Source organism: Crassostrea angulata, chromosome 7 (genome assembly GCF_025612915.1).
Source record: "Crassostrea angulata isolate pt1a10 chromosome 7, ASM2561291v2, whole genome shotgun sequence".
NCBI classification, from domain to species: Eukaryota; Metazoa; Mollusca; class Bivalvia; order Ostreida; family Ostreidae; genus Magallana; species Magallana angulata.
Genome location: NC_069117.1, coordinates 48,013,479 through 48,030,637, shown reverse-complemented (window position 1 = coordinate 48,030,637; position 17,159 = coordinate 48,013,479). Strand labels below are relative to the sequence as shown.

The 17,159-nt window shown below is 34.0% G+C and overlaps 1 protein-coding gene across 1 annotated transcript; it reads right to left on the bottom strand.

Annotated features, from left to right (window-relative positions):
• Nucleotides 1-1,077: 1,077 nt before the first annotated feature.
• On the bottom strand, nt 1,078-16,208 carry LOC128192888 (galectin-4-like). The gene is made up of 7 exons (XM_052865918.1): nt 16,063-16,208; nt 8,539-8,627; nt 6,751-6,952; nt 5,286-5,480; nt 4,238-4,326; nt 3,902-4,121; nt 1,078-3,475 (listed from the first exon to the last, which is right to left on the bottom strand). Exons 1-7 carry the CDS (start codon nt 16,093-16,095, stop codon nt 3,359-3,361), a joined length of 945 nt encoding a protein of 314 aa, XP_052721878.1. The 5' UTR covers nt 16,096-16,208; the 3' UTR covers nt 1,078-3,358.
• Between the last annotated feature and the right edge of the window lie 951 nt (nt 16,209-17,159).

The window sequence follows — 17,159 nt, the reverse complement described above, 5'->3', positions numbered from 1 at the left end:
GCTTGGCCCCTGTGGATATGAAGGTAGTGACATTGCAGAAAAAATACATAATCCGCGTTAGCTACTTTCATAACCCGCATGAATCATCAAAGAAAGCATTCTATTGTTTATATCAACATCTTTCTTTTAACTAATGAATAAATTGATTGTGAAAAGCTTAAAGTTAGTAAAATTCACTTAATTACTGTTAATGTACATAAGTACGTTAGCTAAAAGAAACTGCCAAATCGTCTCCTGTCAGACTTTGAGTCTGATATCATCATGATTATTTCGTGAAGTCCATGATTTTTCTTACGTCGCGGTAGGTTTCGACCAATCGATAAACAGGGCGTGTCAATTTCCGTCCTGTCAGTATCTTGTCAATTTCAGTCGCTATAGATTTGGACCAATTGATAAAATTTTAATGGGGCGTATACATTTCAGTCTGGCTGTTTCTATAGAGCTATGAATTAACTATAAGTTTCCGTAAGAAATAGAGGAAATAATACATGTACTTGGTAGATGTAAATATAGTGTATATTAAATACGTTTATTGAGTTGAGTCCTTCGTTCATTAAATTATTTAGAAAAAGGAACAAATAACGAACAATATGTACATTTTTTTAACTTTTGCATGTACAAATTTTCAAATATAAATGCGAATCGTTCCATTGATTACACGTAACCCAAGCCCAAATGGAAGATTCTCTGTTTACTTTGCCTTATTATCAAAACTCTCGCCATTTTTGCTTTTACAGACAGCATCCTCCTTCGGTATATAAACTACATGTATGCAAGAAACCGAGTAAGTATGACTCGCTCGCATGTTGAAGCTGACCGTGTATTTATATATTGACATGGCATCAAAAGAAGCATGCACTTTATGTTGCTTATTTATTCAGAGTTAGTTAATGAATGCCAATTTAAACTGCAATATGCCAAATTAAGAGTAATGGGGTACCAAAGTTTTTCTTCTCAGTAATTAGTCAATATTTTTTTTTATTTTAGAATCAACTAATTTCCATATGATAGCTGCAATCTCCAAGACAACTGTGACCTCACAGCTTATATGTTAAAAATAACAAATGACTACCTGAGTGTAGCATGCAAACTTTATTAATACTACATATTATGACAAAACAATAACTGTCTTTGACAGTAGAGAAAAAACATAAGAAATCAAAAACACATATCATTAATGCTAGGTATTTTACAGGATACATGAATTTTACATGTAATTTCATTTTTTTTTCAATAAGTCATAGATATAACATTTAACTATCAAAATTAATCATTATAAGAATGCATTCAAAATGTTTTACAATAATATTTTCAAAGACTAATATTAAAAATTAATCATACTGCACTTAATTAATACAGTAATACGAAATATCCTCCAAAAAATTATTGTATGACTTTAAAAAGCTCCCCCATAGAAAGAGATGATGGGTTAATAACAAAAAATATGCTCTTGTATACGTGAAATACTTATCTAAAATACATATATATACACTGTAGTAAGCAAGATACTTTATTAGTAATTCATTAGGTTAATCTGGCTAACTTCAAGTACATGTATCTAGAAAGACATCAAGTAATACTAGCAAGTAACTAAGTTATAAACAAGCAAAGCATCTTTTGGTCCTAATATATTCAGAACAATAATACATACAATGTGATTTGAGATTTCTACAAGAATAACAGTGCAGAGAAAATACAGCCATTTTAATCACTTAAAGAGAGTCGGTGACTGAATCATCCTGAGTGTGGGTCTGTGAGTGGTGAGGGTGTTAAGGGAGTGTCAAAGTAATATATTATAGCATTGAAAGTACAGGGCAAGAACGGCAAGTTAAAATAAATCACAATACAACCTTATTTTGATTAATTACCATTGCACAACTTTTGCTGCGATAGATTACAAGGATTATCACCATAATCTTGAGGGAAAAACTAGTAAAAGCACTGAACTAGATATTCTAACTGAATACACGTGTAAGTGTGATGCAATATATTTTGATACATTTACTGTAGTTTGAAAAAAGGATATCAAATACACCTACTAGCAAGAACCCTCACTCAAATACAACTATGAGACTTGGGTGATTGGGGCCATTTTGTAGCATTTTTCTATCTCCAGACAAAGAAGAGATTGAAAGGTAAAACTATATATGATGTAGAATTAGATCAATTATATAACAAAATTCAAGTGATAAATTTTCTGAACCAAATGATTAAAGATGTCAATTGTTATGAACAGTGAATTAGATTTAATACATTTGAAAATTATGGTATGTACAAATTGTTTATCACACAACTTTCTCAATCCCAACTGATGTCATTTCTGAGCTGTTTAACAAGCTTCCACATTTTGTGATTAAAATGTTAGCCAGATTTCAGTGCTTGCCAAAAATTGTTCTAAAAAAAGTTCAAAATAAAAATTCAATACCAACAGCAAAAATGACCCCCCCCCCCCCCCCCAAAAAAAAAAGGACAAAAAAAATCAAAAAAGCAAAATACAAGTTTTCTAAACAATGTTTTACAATACGTATATCTGCAATACTGATCTTAACAGATACAGATAGTTTGAAAAATGCCTTAATTATAACAGATAGTTTGAAAAATGCCTTAATTATTAAACATTAATAAATTATCTGCCAACAAAAACTAATAACTACATTAATTTGTCCTGCTGAAGGGCCATGAAGGGGTTGATTAGTGGACAATCAATAACTCCATACTGTTAATAACATACATGAACATACAAGTAATTATTTATGAATTAATTAGCAGAAAATGGGATGCGTGTAGGTGTGTGGAATCTAATGATACATGAATGCATATATGTTTTAAGTTGACAAGTTCTAAATGTTACAATTTGTGGAGTTCAACAGATGTACCGCAGGGGTTTCAAAAGTAGAAACCTACTTGCACTTGGTTCAAGAGAGATAATAATTAAAAGGACAATAAACTGTGGCTAAACGCATGTGCTTATAAGAGTATTGCTCATTTTTTGCATTGATTTTATGTGTATATCTGTGTGTGTAGTATGTTGAATGATGATGCTAACCTAGCAGGATTAAAAATCTCTTTGATATATCATATACCAATATCAGGCATCATTTATTATAGCCATTTATTTTAAAAGTACAAAATGTACTTGACACCTGATACCATAGCCGCAAAACTAATAAAAGCATACAAAACCTTGCTATTGTTACCTTACAAAGCGATAAAAAAAATCGAATTAAACCACAAAGAAGCAAAATGAAACAGCCATTTTTGATCGTCATGTATCGTTGGTACATTTCTCGATTCTCTTGACCTTTAGTTTCTGAAAATGTCTCTAGTTTCTTTCTGACATTAACATCCTGTGTACCGTTTACTGGTATCTGATCTGTGTGACCCTGATGTCACCGGTAATGCTGAGATACTGGAACCGACCCAAGGGCTGAAGCCGATGCTGGAACTCAATGAAGTGCTTCCCATCCACTGCCACCTATAATCCAATCCAAAGAGTTAGTCTATAATACTCTTTATATAGAATATCTTTTATTGAATTTGAATACACATGCACCTTGCTTCTAAATGAAAGAAGTGCATAAGGAGATCTAGAGGGGAAAGGGGGAGAGGGGGGGGGGGGTTCAAGATCATTAACATTCATTTTGGAATTCAAAAAGTATATACTATATGTACCATCAACATTTATGAAAAATATTGAATAACAGATACCATATACATCTATCTAAACTTAAAGCTGAAATTGGTGACAATGTAACAAAGGAAAGACTTATATGATTGCATGATTTCAGTCTTTGTTACAGAATGGCGATTAAAACCTGGACACAAAGATGATCTTACTTTGACTGATTTCAGTCTTTGTTACAGTATAGCGATTAAAACTTTGACACAAAGATGACCTTACTTTGAATACATGAGCATCACAGAGAATCATCAGATCAAAGTTAGCCTGGGGTCTGAAGGGGAAGAAAGGCTTGTGTCTCTCCTCTGATCCCCAACTGTTTCCACTCATGGAGTTCCGGACAACTTCGTTGATATTATTGTTTCCACAGTTAAATCTGACATCAAAGTGGAAAGCTATGTCACTCCCTCCAGCTGGACTCTCTTGTATGTTCACAGTGAATCTTCAAAATATAAAAATTCAAATGCCTATAAAAACATTTTAGTGGTATATTCAAAATGCAGCACACAATTTAATTGAGTCAATTTAACAGAAATTAAAGGAAGCTGACTATAATACCTGTCCGTTCCTCGTGTTATTCCCGAAATGAAGATAAGTTTTCCAACTTGAAGCCCATATGGAGGGATTAATCCCACGTATGGGATAGGCTGAAAAGTACAATTTATTAGATTTGATCTTTTAAGTGATTGTACATTTCTTAAGCTGCACTACATGTATCAAATAATTAGTTCATAAATATGATTTTCTCAAGTTCATAACAAAAACAAAAGGCCCATGGGCCACATCACTCACCTGCGCAACATTGGACAAAATACAATCAACTTTATGAAGCCATATCAAAAATATCGGGATAAAGAATGAGTTAAATTGATCCTGTTTTAAATAATTTTCAAAATATTTTACAGATGTTTTTATGTTGGGCACCTTTTGTAACTGTTATAACGCGGGTTATGTATTTTTCCTGCAATGTCGCTACCTTCATATCCCGATTGAATCACCAAAGAAAGCATTTTATTGTTTAAATAAACCTACATCAAATTTTCAACCCCTTGTGTGGCCCCATCGTACCCCAGGGATCATGATTTCTACAAGCTTGAATGTACACTACCTGAGGATGCTTCCATACAAGTTACAGCTTTTCTGGCCAATTGGTTCTTGAGAAGAACATTTTTATAGAATTTTCTCTATATATTTCTATGTAAAAATTCGACCCCCAATTGTGGCACTACCGAACCCCCAGGGATCATGATTTGAATAAACTTGAATCTACACCATCTGGGAATGCTTCCACATGTTACAGCTTTTCTGCCCAATTGGTTCTTGAGAAGAACATTTTTAAAGAATTTTCTCAATATATTCGTATGTAAAAATTTGAACCCCACCAAACCCCCAGGGATCATGATTTGAATAACTTGAATCTACACTGGAGAAGAAGTAAAAAATGTAAAAAAGTAAAAAATGTAAAAAAGTTTACAGATGGAGGGACAGACAGACGGACGCCGGACAAAAAGTGATCAGAAAAGCTCACTTGAGCTTTCAGCTTAGGTAAGCTTAAAATCAAATTTCATTAGTATATAGAGGGTCCTAAGACAATAATGAGACTCACCGGGTTATAGATAGGGGCTGGCAGTTGTGGGGGGTAGCTGCTGTTGGATGGGTAACTCATGGCTGGGGCTGCTGGGTACGGGGCGTCGAACCTGATGAAGAAGATGGACACCCCCGGGGGAATCTGGAGGGCATTCACTCTGTGCAGCGGGATTCTGTGCTGAAACTCTGTGAAGTGCCTCCCATTCACTGCAATCTGTATGAGTCATAAAAAAAAAGGTCTAATCATATGCATTAGACTAAAAAATGTTGTGTAACTATCATTAGACTAATGATAATCAGCTGGGACACAGATAAAATCATCGTTACTCAGACTTCAAGTAAATTTTCACTCAAAATTCAAGTGAATTTCATGTAGGAATTCATTTGAATACCATGTATGGTCATTTTCATGTGAATTTCACTAAAAGTTTCAAATGATATGCTCTTTCCATATCAAATTAACGTGAGGCAGTAATAAAAACCCTTGAGTATATTTAAACAATAAAATGCTTTCTTTGGTGATTCATTTGGGATATGAAGGTAGTGACATTGCAGGAAAAGTGCATAACCCGCTAATCCCCTATTAGCGGGTTGTGTATTTTTCCTGCAATGTCGCTACCTTCATATCCCGCATGAATCATCAAAGAAAGCATTTTATTGTTTATATTAACATCTTTCTTTAACTAATTAATAAAATGATTATGAAAAGTTTGTAAAATTCACTAATAAAATTACTGTTAATGTAAAAAGGTATGTTAGCTTGAAGAAACAGCCAAAATGTCTCCTGTGGGACTTTGAGTCTGGCATCGTCATGATTATTTCGTGCAGTGCGGGATTTTACGAAGGTCGCTGTAGGTTCATATAAATCGATAAACAGGGCGTGTCAATTTCAGTCCTGTCACTTTCAGCCGCTGTAGATTTCGACCAATCGATAAATAGTGCATGTAGATTTCAGTTTGGCTGTTTCTATAGAGCTATGAATCAACTATAAGTTTCCGTAAGAAATAGAGGAAATTATGCTTGGTAGATGTAAATATTAATGTATCAAACTCTTTAAATGAAGTTAGATGAATAACTTCATAACTGTTAATTATTGTCTTTGAGAAATTTAGCATGCTCTTACATCACTGTTAATAATGAAAGCTTACTCTCTCTAGGGTCTTAAGATAAATAAACAACAGAAACTAATAACAGTGCACTTGTTCGAATTGAAATAAATCCATGCAATATAGTACATATTTTTGTGTACGTTATAACTTATAAATTTATTTGTATATGAGTAGCTGAAACACTACAGCCTGTCAATCCAATGTTCTTGTAAAGCAACAGATCTGCAGTTATCATTATATATATATATGTTCTACAATGGGATGAAACAGCTTCGGTGAAAAGCGCAAGCACCATTGACTGACTGTCTCTTGGGTTGGATGTATACAGGTTAGTACCCTTAATCTAATGACACCTCTGCCCCCATTGACAAATACCTTGAATTGGCTTTCTTCAATCAAGAAGATGATTTCAAATGGTTTTTCCTTCTTGAAAGGCATTCCTCCGTGTTTCTCTTCTGCCTGCCAATGTCCGTTCTGCATTGTGTTACGAACGACACAGCCCTGGCTGACCCTGGGGTTGAAGTGAAAGGCGATATCTGCTCCATCCCCTCTCCCACACTTAAAGTTGATGCCAAATCTAACATGGTAAAGTTTATATTGGACAGATTTTCTATAGTTTGATAAGGAATTGATTACCAGTATCTCATTAGGGACAATTCTGTGTAATTTCAGCTAACTTGTAACAGCTAGCTGCAAAACAAGGATATACTGTAAATTCCTTATATTTCGCGAGTACTTAATTCCGCGAATCAACCGTTCTGCATCAAAACGCGAAAATATGAAATCACAAACACCAGATTTTTATCATAGTTTCTTTAATTTACATTTGTCAGAAAAATAACAGCGAGATTTTAAAATCTGTGAGATGTGCCTCTCACGAATTTACGCGGATATTTATTCCTTGCGTTTAATCAGGAATGTACAGTATATACACAAATTTAAACTTTAGTTGAACTAAGTATATCAATCAACTGATACCTTGAATACAATGGATATGTCAAAGCGATTTGGAAGTCCTTAACACTTTTTCTTTCAATTTTCGTATTTTAACTCAACATCTCGCATTCTTGGATTTATTGGAATTGTTTCTCAGTACCATGGAGTTTTGGATAATGAGGTTTAACTGAGTGTACAATTCAAATCAAGACATGTAAACCACTCCTCTATATGCTATACAAGAGATCTTGGATTGCATATTGTTAAGAGGAGTAGTTTTACATGTCTAATTTTGATTATACATGTATTCCCTTAACATCAAGTTACATGTAAAAAAAAAATCACATAGAATTTTCCAGCGATTATCAATAAAAAATATAGCTTGTTAAGTATCTGTGATATTGCATCATTGTAAATTAACAGCAGGTGACACATTGTCCTGACTGCTAGAAAAAAGGCATCAGATCAATTACTGATGAATTCTGCATAACTACAGAATAATATATGAGTATATAGTTTGCAAGTTATTCTCTATACACTATTTCGACACCTTACCACTGCAATATCCAGTGCACAGAAAAAGTACAGTTCAATTAGTACAATACTATTTCTTGACGGACATTGAAGATCAATCTACATTATCTGCTATCGACTCATGGATGCTGTGTGTCCTTATTGTTTTTGTATCACCTGCATTTTTTTTTCTCTCTCAAAAATTAGCCTCAATATCTTATTGATTTTTAGGTTGAAAAAGTTCTCTGCTGTGTGCTCATTTTATTGAGTGTTACCAGGTTATCTTATCAGTGGAGACTAAATAAAAATGCCTTTTTTTCTTTATTTCCTGCCAGGTTTATGCTAAGACTGCATGTGCTGAATTTGGAGGTGCAAGAATGTTCAAGACAACACAAAATAGTGCTGAAGATTTGTTTTATCATAAATTAAAGTAATATCATGGAAATAGTAATGATTTTTTTCATTTTAGTTAATAGATACATGTACATGGCAAAAATGGAGAGAAAAAAAACAAATACCGTCCAATTAAACATGAAGTTTATAACTTGTATATTGTAAGAAAAAATGATAAGCCTGATTCTTCAGAAGTATAGAGGAACATTGAAATCCATGCAGTTGGAACAAAAATACAGACCAAATAACATGTAACAATATTTATGCCTGATTAACTTCCATCTCTACTTGGACACAAAAAGGGGAGATTCGAAAGCTTACCCGTTAGCATGGTTTGGGATATTTCCCTGCACAAAAACTTGTTTTCCAGGCTGTAGTCCCCCTGGAATGTCACCTTCAAAAGGCAAGAGCTGAAAAATATTGTAATAAATGTTGATTTAGTTGTATTTATAATATTTTCTTTCCTTTTTTCCAATTACTATCAGTAATAATTTTCGCCTTTTTCAGAGCTGTGGAAGACAAGAAGTAAACCTTAGAGTTAGAAGAATTTTAAATTCACTGACTTTTTTACTTTCCTGTACAACACTTAAGGTAGTCCTATACTCGGCACTAAATGGGCTCAATTATTAAAAGCTTAGCTTTAAATGATAAATATACATTCTAGCAATACATATACAAAAGAAAATATGTATGTTTACATGCTAGTTTGTTTGTTATCACCTCTCAGACGGATGTACCCCCTTGCGAAAATTATTGACAATTATGAAATTTGGCAGACGTTCGTTTTTCCTAAAAATAATTACCAATTTTGGGAAAATTAGAACTGAACATACAAAATAGAGTATAAATATTTATTTAAGTCATATCTCATCAATAATTTTGCGCAAGTTTTTGTAAGTAAGTACGCTTTATGGACCTGATGTATCAAAAGGGAATACAAAAAATGCAATGCTAGTATCGCGTTTGGTAATTTTTTTACTATTTTATGGACTCAAACTTAAATTCATGGTGTTTATTCTATAGATTGACATCTTAGAAAAAAGATTTGGTAAAATAAATCATATGTTGACGGATTACTTTTCACGCTATAAGCTCTAAACCAAGTAGACCCTGACGAAAAAATCCGTAAAAATCACATTTTGCTACAGTTTTCTGCCTAGATCTGTCAACAATGTCAGATATCATTTAAACATTAATTAGTTGACAATTGATTAAATTCGAAATAGCTTCTGTCTCTAAATTTAAACCGGTTTTAGTAAAAGAAAAAGAAAAATTCGGGAGGGGGGGGGGGGGGGGGGTCAAAACAAAGAAGATATAAGCATACCTGAGATCCTGGTTAATCAGAAACTTCGTTTTTCATTTTACTTTAACAGAATCGAGTTTCTCAACATTAATCATTTCTATCTCTCATAGAATACATATATTACCGTTCTAATTGCTTATTATTGCCATTGTTTACAACAGCGATGTAGAGCAAAATCAATACCGGGTATCTAAAACGCTTTGTAAAAGTCGAACCAATATTGTAAAATCCGTATTATGACGTAGTGCGATACTCGGACTACTTTAATAAGTTATTTTCCTTGATTTGTGTCCAAAAATTTCAAAAAAGGTTGAGTGTTGAGGGTTAGAAAAAGAGGAAGGGGTAGGTAACAGTGCCAAATCTAATATTATCTATTCCAAGCGACATAACTTATTGGCTTTGTATCACAATGGCCAAGAACCAAACACACTCGATTAATACAGAGTGCAACAAGAATTGGACAAGCCGCCTTGCAAAGCGAGGCTTAATGGCAACAGGTATATATGGGGAAATCAGTGAAAAATGAAAGTTGAATCAGGTGTACTACTACTAACAGCTAAAAAATGTTCTTCAAGCTCATTGCAACCACCATATTGGCAGCCATTTTGCTCAACAAAGTCAACTCAATCATTAATAACTGGCGCTTTCTGATGTATATTGCCCCTAAACTCTTTCAAAATCTTTCTAAGAATTCAATCTTAAGTGATTTTGATAAAAATAATCAATAATGCACACCATGTAAGTTACAAAAGTGCTTAAATCAGGAAATACTTCTTTCATACATGTACGTCTTATCAAAACATCTAAAGGAAAAAAAACAAATACATCAAGTTAATAAGTTTTAGATATTGATTAAAGTAGCATATTTCAATTCTTAACCATTCTAAATTTTTACAAGTATTAATTTAGGAATCATCTTCCTTCCATCAGCTCAGATATTTCCAAGGTCACACTTGTTCTTATACATGTAAATAAAAAAAAAATGTCATAATTGAAGACTGAGCAAGCAACGTTTTCTTCATGATTTTAGTAGGCTGAAAGATCCAGTTGTGTATAGTGTACATTAAAATGGTAGAATTAAGTTACAAACTGTACTGGCGTGCGACCAGTTCTCGCCAAGTACCATTTCTCGCCAGTACCAGTACATTGTGACGTCATTTTTCGTCTATAATATTATGTGTTGATAAAATGACGTCACAATGTACTGGCGAGAAATGATACTCTGCGAGAACTGGTCGCACGCCAGTACGGTCTCTTTTTAAACCAAAAAAAAATCAGCACTAGGTCACACCGTTTATATTTTAAGTATAATATTTGCATTATGGGGCGCGGTCATTGATCATGTCAATTCCAATACTTATTCAACATATACCAGGAATTTCCACAAAATTTAATATTTTATACCGAGCGCAGCGAGAGGCGGGCGAAGCCCGCCTCGCGAAGCGAGGATTAATGGTAACACGTATATATAAAAAAATCATTGAAAAATGAAAGTTGAATCAGGGGTACTAAGGCCAAAAAAAATTTCTTCCAGCCATGGGCGCCGCCATATTGGCAGCCATTTTGTTTTTAAAAAGTTAATTCGATCATTGTTTGACCGGTACTTATCGATGTTTGTTGCCCCTAAACTCGATTAAAATGTTCCAGTATTTAGATAGAAGGTAATTTGAATTAAAAGAAATAAAAGAGGACACCAGATAAGTTTCAAAAGTGCTTTAATCAAGAAACACGACTAGTTCTGTGTATGTCTTATCAAATTATTGGATGGAAAATAAAAATAATATGTTTTACGGTGCTACCGTTCTGGCGAGCGTAGCAAGAATTATACCTGTTTGTAGGTGTGTAATTTCCCATTTTTAAATTTAATGGTCTGATTATATGCCATATCTACTTAATTTTTTTAACTGTTTATTTTTTTATTTTATTCCTTTTTATTTTTTTTCAAAATGGTCTATTGTTTATTTCCTCCCTACTCATTCATGCACAATTAGCTTAAAAATGGATCGATATGACAGTAAGTATGGCTCTTGCTAATATATATACATAAAATCTCTATATTAAAAAAAAAATAAAAACAAATCATACGTCAATGAGACAGGTATCGCAGTCTATACTGAAATAGCTTGTACACGCAATACAGATGTTTGATCCACCTCTAAATTTATCGCGGGAAATATAGCGCGAGTGCACTGTGACGTCATCCATGACTTTGTTCGTCTTTGTTTACGTTTCTCGACTCATTACGAACTTATGGAAGCATGTAACAAATCTTTTGAGTCTCGCCAAAGCATATGCGGTACTCAAAACAAGTCTTCAAACTTTAAGTCACTGTAAATTACGAGTTAAAAGTCGGCCATTTTTGGCATAGCACCACGGGTGAAAACATTAGAGAGCATTATGGGACGTAGACAATAAATTTTGTTTGATGAACTGTAGGTTTAGCTCGTTATTTTTCCCGCGCACACTGGTTCTTAGAGCTCGCTTCGCTCGCCGGCGCTGCGCGCCGGCGAGCTGTGCTCGCTATTAAGATCAGGGGACTGAAATTTTAGATACTGAATAAAGTATTCATATTTATTACCGTGGCATTTATATGAACTAAATTGATAAACAATGAAAGAAGAAATTTTAAACAAGAGGCCCATGGGCCACATCGCTCACCTGAGGAACAATAGGTATGATAAAATCAGCTTAATGGAGTCATAATACAAACTATCTGGACAATGTACAATAATACATGTAGATCCTGTATAAATAAAATCCATTTCCCCCTGGATATTCTTATGTTTATAATCATTAGTCCCCTTTCTGACAGGATGATTTTATAGTCATATCATATGTTGAGTATTGCAGTTCTCAAAAAGATCCTTAACAATAGTTTATATATCGGATATAAACGTACATCAAACTCTGAACCTTCTCGTGAGGCCAAAGAATTGTCCTGGGGCCAAAGTCTTAATAATTATAAAGAATCATCTGGCTGATTAGTTTCTGAGAAGATTTTTAAAGATTTACCCTATATATTCCTTTGTTAAACTTTGACCCCCCATTGTGGTCCCACCCTACCCCTGAGGATCATGATTTTCACAACCTTGAATCTACACAACCTGAGGATGCTTTCACACAAGTTTCAGCTTTCCTGGCTGATTAGTTTTTGAGAAGAAGATTTTTAAATATTTACTCTGTTTATTCCTATGTAAAACATCGACCTCCCATTGTGACCCAAACCTATCCCCAGGGGTCGTGATTTTTACAAATTTGAATCTACACTACTTGAGGATGCTTCCACACAAGTGCCAGCTTTCCTGGCTAATTAGTTTCTGAGAAGAAGATTTTTAAAGATTTACTCTATATAATCATATGTTAAACTTCGATCCCCCATTGTGGCCCCAACCTACCCCCAGGGGTTATTATTTTCACAACTTTGAATCTACACTACCTGAGGATGCTTCCACACAAGTTTCAGCTTTGCCGGCTGATTAGTTTCTGAGAAGAAGATTTTTAAAGATTTACTCTATATATTCATATGTTAAACTTCGATCCCCCATTGTGGCCCCACCCTACCCCCGGGGGTCATGATTTTCACAACTTTGAATTTACACTACCTGAGGATGCATCCACACAAGTGTCAGCTTTCCTGGCTGATTAGTTTCTGAGAAGAAGATTTTTAAAGATATACTGTATATATTCCTATGTAAAACTTCGACCCCCCCCCCATTGTGGCCCCACCCTCAGGTGAGCTAAAAAGATTAAGTTTACAATACAATAAGTTGTTAAAGTTGGTTTCTGGAAGAACAGACTTTGAACATTTTCTTAATAAATATTGACAAATTTTTTACTTTTTTAATCTTTAGTTTTTAAGATCTGTGTACAAACATAGAATTGTGAGTAAATCTTTGTATCTTGCTTATAATTCGAAGCTTAACACTCAAATATGGTTAGTAAATAGAAATTGTAAACAATTAAACACAAGAAACATGCACTATAACAAATAAAGAACACAATTTATTTTTTCGAAATGAATCATATATATATATACATGTACATACCTACATATTTCCGTCAGCGATATCAAACTCTATTTAAACTGAATAAACTCGAGAAAATGTCGAGCATCTCAACAAAATCTATTGCATTAATCTACCATTACGCAAAAGAAAATGCCGAATTACCGATAGAAGGAATTGTATTTCAGTACCCCTACATCAGATTTTGCTTAATTTGCGCAGGTAAACAGTTAACTGTTTGATTTACCGAAGTATCTGTTTGAATTGATACGTAAAAATCACGAAATACCTGTAGACGATAGTTTCCAGGTTTAAAAGCGTAAATAATGAAAACAAAACGAAAATCCGAACAAGCTAACACCAACACACTTGTTTGATCCTTGTTGGAACAATCAGAAAATTAATTAATAAACAATAAAAACAGAGGGAAATGCACTTAGTACGTTGTTAATGCATCAGATTTTATCATTTTCGCAGGTAAACATTTACCGAAGTCTATGTTCCAAATACAAGGCGATTGTTTCCAAGTTAAAAAGCAAAATGAAACGAAAAAATGAAAACAAGCTAAAACCAACATCACAAGTGAAAATGACAACGCGTTGAAATATTTAACCTCAATTTACTTCACAACTGTTGCACAACAAACTGCCAGCTTCAAACAAAGAACCTCGTTTTCGAGATGCGGTAGACTGGCGATGCCTGTCATAAGTCCAGTCTATCGCAATGAATTGCCAGTCTACGATATATGGAATAACGAGCCATTCTTTATAAGTATTTTCGCAATTATCTCAAATTTGGAACAGAAATCGCCTATAATTTTTGCAATTTATATTTTCCTTTCCCTAAGGATGATTTATGCTAAATTACGTTAAGATAAACTCGATAGTTCTTGAGAAGAAGATTTTTAAAAATGCACCCCCCTTTTTCTACAGTTTCAAGGTTTTCTCCGCTTTGAATACAGATCGGACTTTTATTTCTGCAATTTATATTCGCCCTCCCATAAGGATGCTTTGTGCCAAATTTGGTTGAAATTGGATAAGCGGTTTTAGAGAAGAAGTTCAAAATGTAAAAAGTTTACAGACGGACAGACGGACAGACGGACAGACAGACGGACAGACGGACGGACAGACGGACGACGGACAAAATGTGATCAGAATAGCTCACTTGAGCTTTCAGCTCAGGTGAGCTAAAAAGTTCGGAATAACGTAACTCTCTTCGGCTATTTCCGAAGACAAAACGTGTACGTTTTACGTCTGAAACATGACGTCATAATGTAGACTGAGCACGCGACATTTAGTTAAATTTTGGCTAATGATTTGAGTAGGCAACCAGGCGGATCCTACTGTGTGCGTTTCAAATAAATTTTGTTTTACACAAAACAAACTGCACTGCGCTCGGTCCAACGGTCACACCGTTTACATATTAAAATTGATATGAACAAACCCTCTTGGCACCATACAATGTTCATTTCCACAAGATGTACGTGTTACAAAAATATGGAGATAATTCAAAAACTACAAGTAGCTCAAGTTTATGTTATTCTCTATGCCTGTCCACTTCTAAAAAGAGAATAAATTTTATGTATGCATTTTATTGCAATAATACCGAGCGCAGCGAGAGGCGGGCAAGGCCCGCCTCGCGAAGCGAGGATTAATGGTAACACATATATATATGAAAATCAGTGAAAAATGAAAGTTGAATCAGGGGTACTAAGGCCAAAAAAAATTTCTTCCAGCCCTGGGCGCCGCCATATTGGCAGCCATTTTGTTTTTAAAAAGTTAGTTCGATCATTGATTGACTGGTACTTATCGATGTTTATTGCCCCTGAACTCGATTAGATAAGTTCCAATGTTTCATTTGAAGGTAATTTGAATTAAAAGAAATGAAAAAGGAAACCAGATAAGTTTAAGTAGTGTTTCAATCAAGAAACACGACTTGTTCTATGTATGTCTTATCAAATTATCAGACGGAAAATAAGAACATAAATGTCAAGGAACTGATCTTTTAGATACTTAATAAAATATTTAATTTCATTACAGCGGCATTCATATGAATTTAATTGATGAACAATGAAAGAAGAAATAAAAAAAAGTTCGGAATCACGTAACTCTCTTCGGCTATTTCCGAAGACAAAACTTGAACGTTTTAGGTCTGAAATATGACGTCATAATGTAGACTGAGCACGCGACGTTTAGTTTAACTTTGACGAATGGTATGAATAGGCAGGCGGATCCTACTGTATGCGTTTTTTAAAATAGATTTTATCATACAAAAATCAAACTGAACTGTGTTAAATCTGCGCTCGGTCCAACGGTCACACCGTTTACATATTATGGTAAATTTTGTATGTCACGGGGGCTTGTGTTTCCTCCGAGGTACCCGCTTTTTTCTACACAAGTCCCTGTGCGATGACGAATACAGTGTATGGAAAACAGCTGGTAAGGAGAACAAACAAAACAGTAAAAACTTGTGCATAAGAATGGAACATCCCACCATCCAATAATGTGTGTAACTTATTTGATGATAAGAAAAACTTACTGGATTGTCAACCCGTCCTATCGTTTGTGTCATGTTGGATAAAAGACGCAGATTCTTCTTTCGTTTTAGTTTCAGGGAATTAGGCCTACTTCCTTTCTATTTCTATTTTCGTTTTGTGATTTGTCCACACTAATGACCGTAAATATCGGTCTATTTTTGGCTCAGACTAATGACCTAGAGGGAAAAGAAACTAGAAATAATATTCGCCCAAGTTTCATAATTTAGTTATGAGTTTATTTATAAATTTAATCTTTCTCTTACATGTGATAAGATTACATGCATTTATCAGTTTATAAACATGTAAATTCTTTATTAATTACATCATTATTTTCGAGGAATATCATCATGTTATGAGTCCATTCAAGATATTTGGAACTGATAAATCAGAGAAACTAACAACTTAATGAGAACTTAATAAGAAAAAAATAAAAGCTTTTTTTGGTGTCTGAAAAACAAATAACTTGTTGAAATTAGCATATATTCACTGAGTTAACTCCCATGTTATTTCGTCCAAATATATTCAAAGACATCAAAAGAAATTTTAAAATCGAAAAAATCCATAATTTAGCAACATTGAGAAACATTCTTTGGTGAAGTTTATATTACACATACTGCACCACACACCCCGCCCCAAGCAATATAATTCAGTAAAATGTCTGTTATCTGGGTTTCATCATTAATGATATAAATTACATGTATACTTGCAATGCATTTTAGAAATCATTGAAAGCAAGAAAACGTGTCGATTTAAAATGCCTATAAATCAAGTTAAAAATTGAACTGGCAAGTGGAGTAAAATGTCGTAAAAATATAACTACTGAAAAACATAAATAATGCCAGAAAAGTTTCGCGCCTTTTTAATTATACATGTATTAATCTTAATCCTGCAAGTACACACCGGTAGCGATAGTCTTGGTCTATCAAAATAATTAAGTTGATACGTACATGTACGATTAAAAGCAATGATCGGGGTTATATACATACTACATTCACAAAACGACAATATTCCTATATATAAAGATGAACAAATAAGTAAAAAATGTGCGCGGGGTTCAGGGTCCTCTATATAGCCAAACTTCCCTTGGGGAAATCCTGCT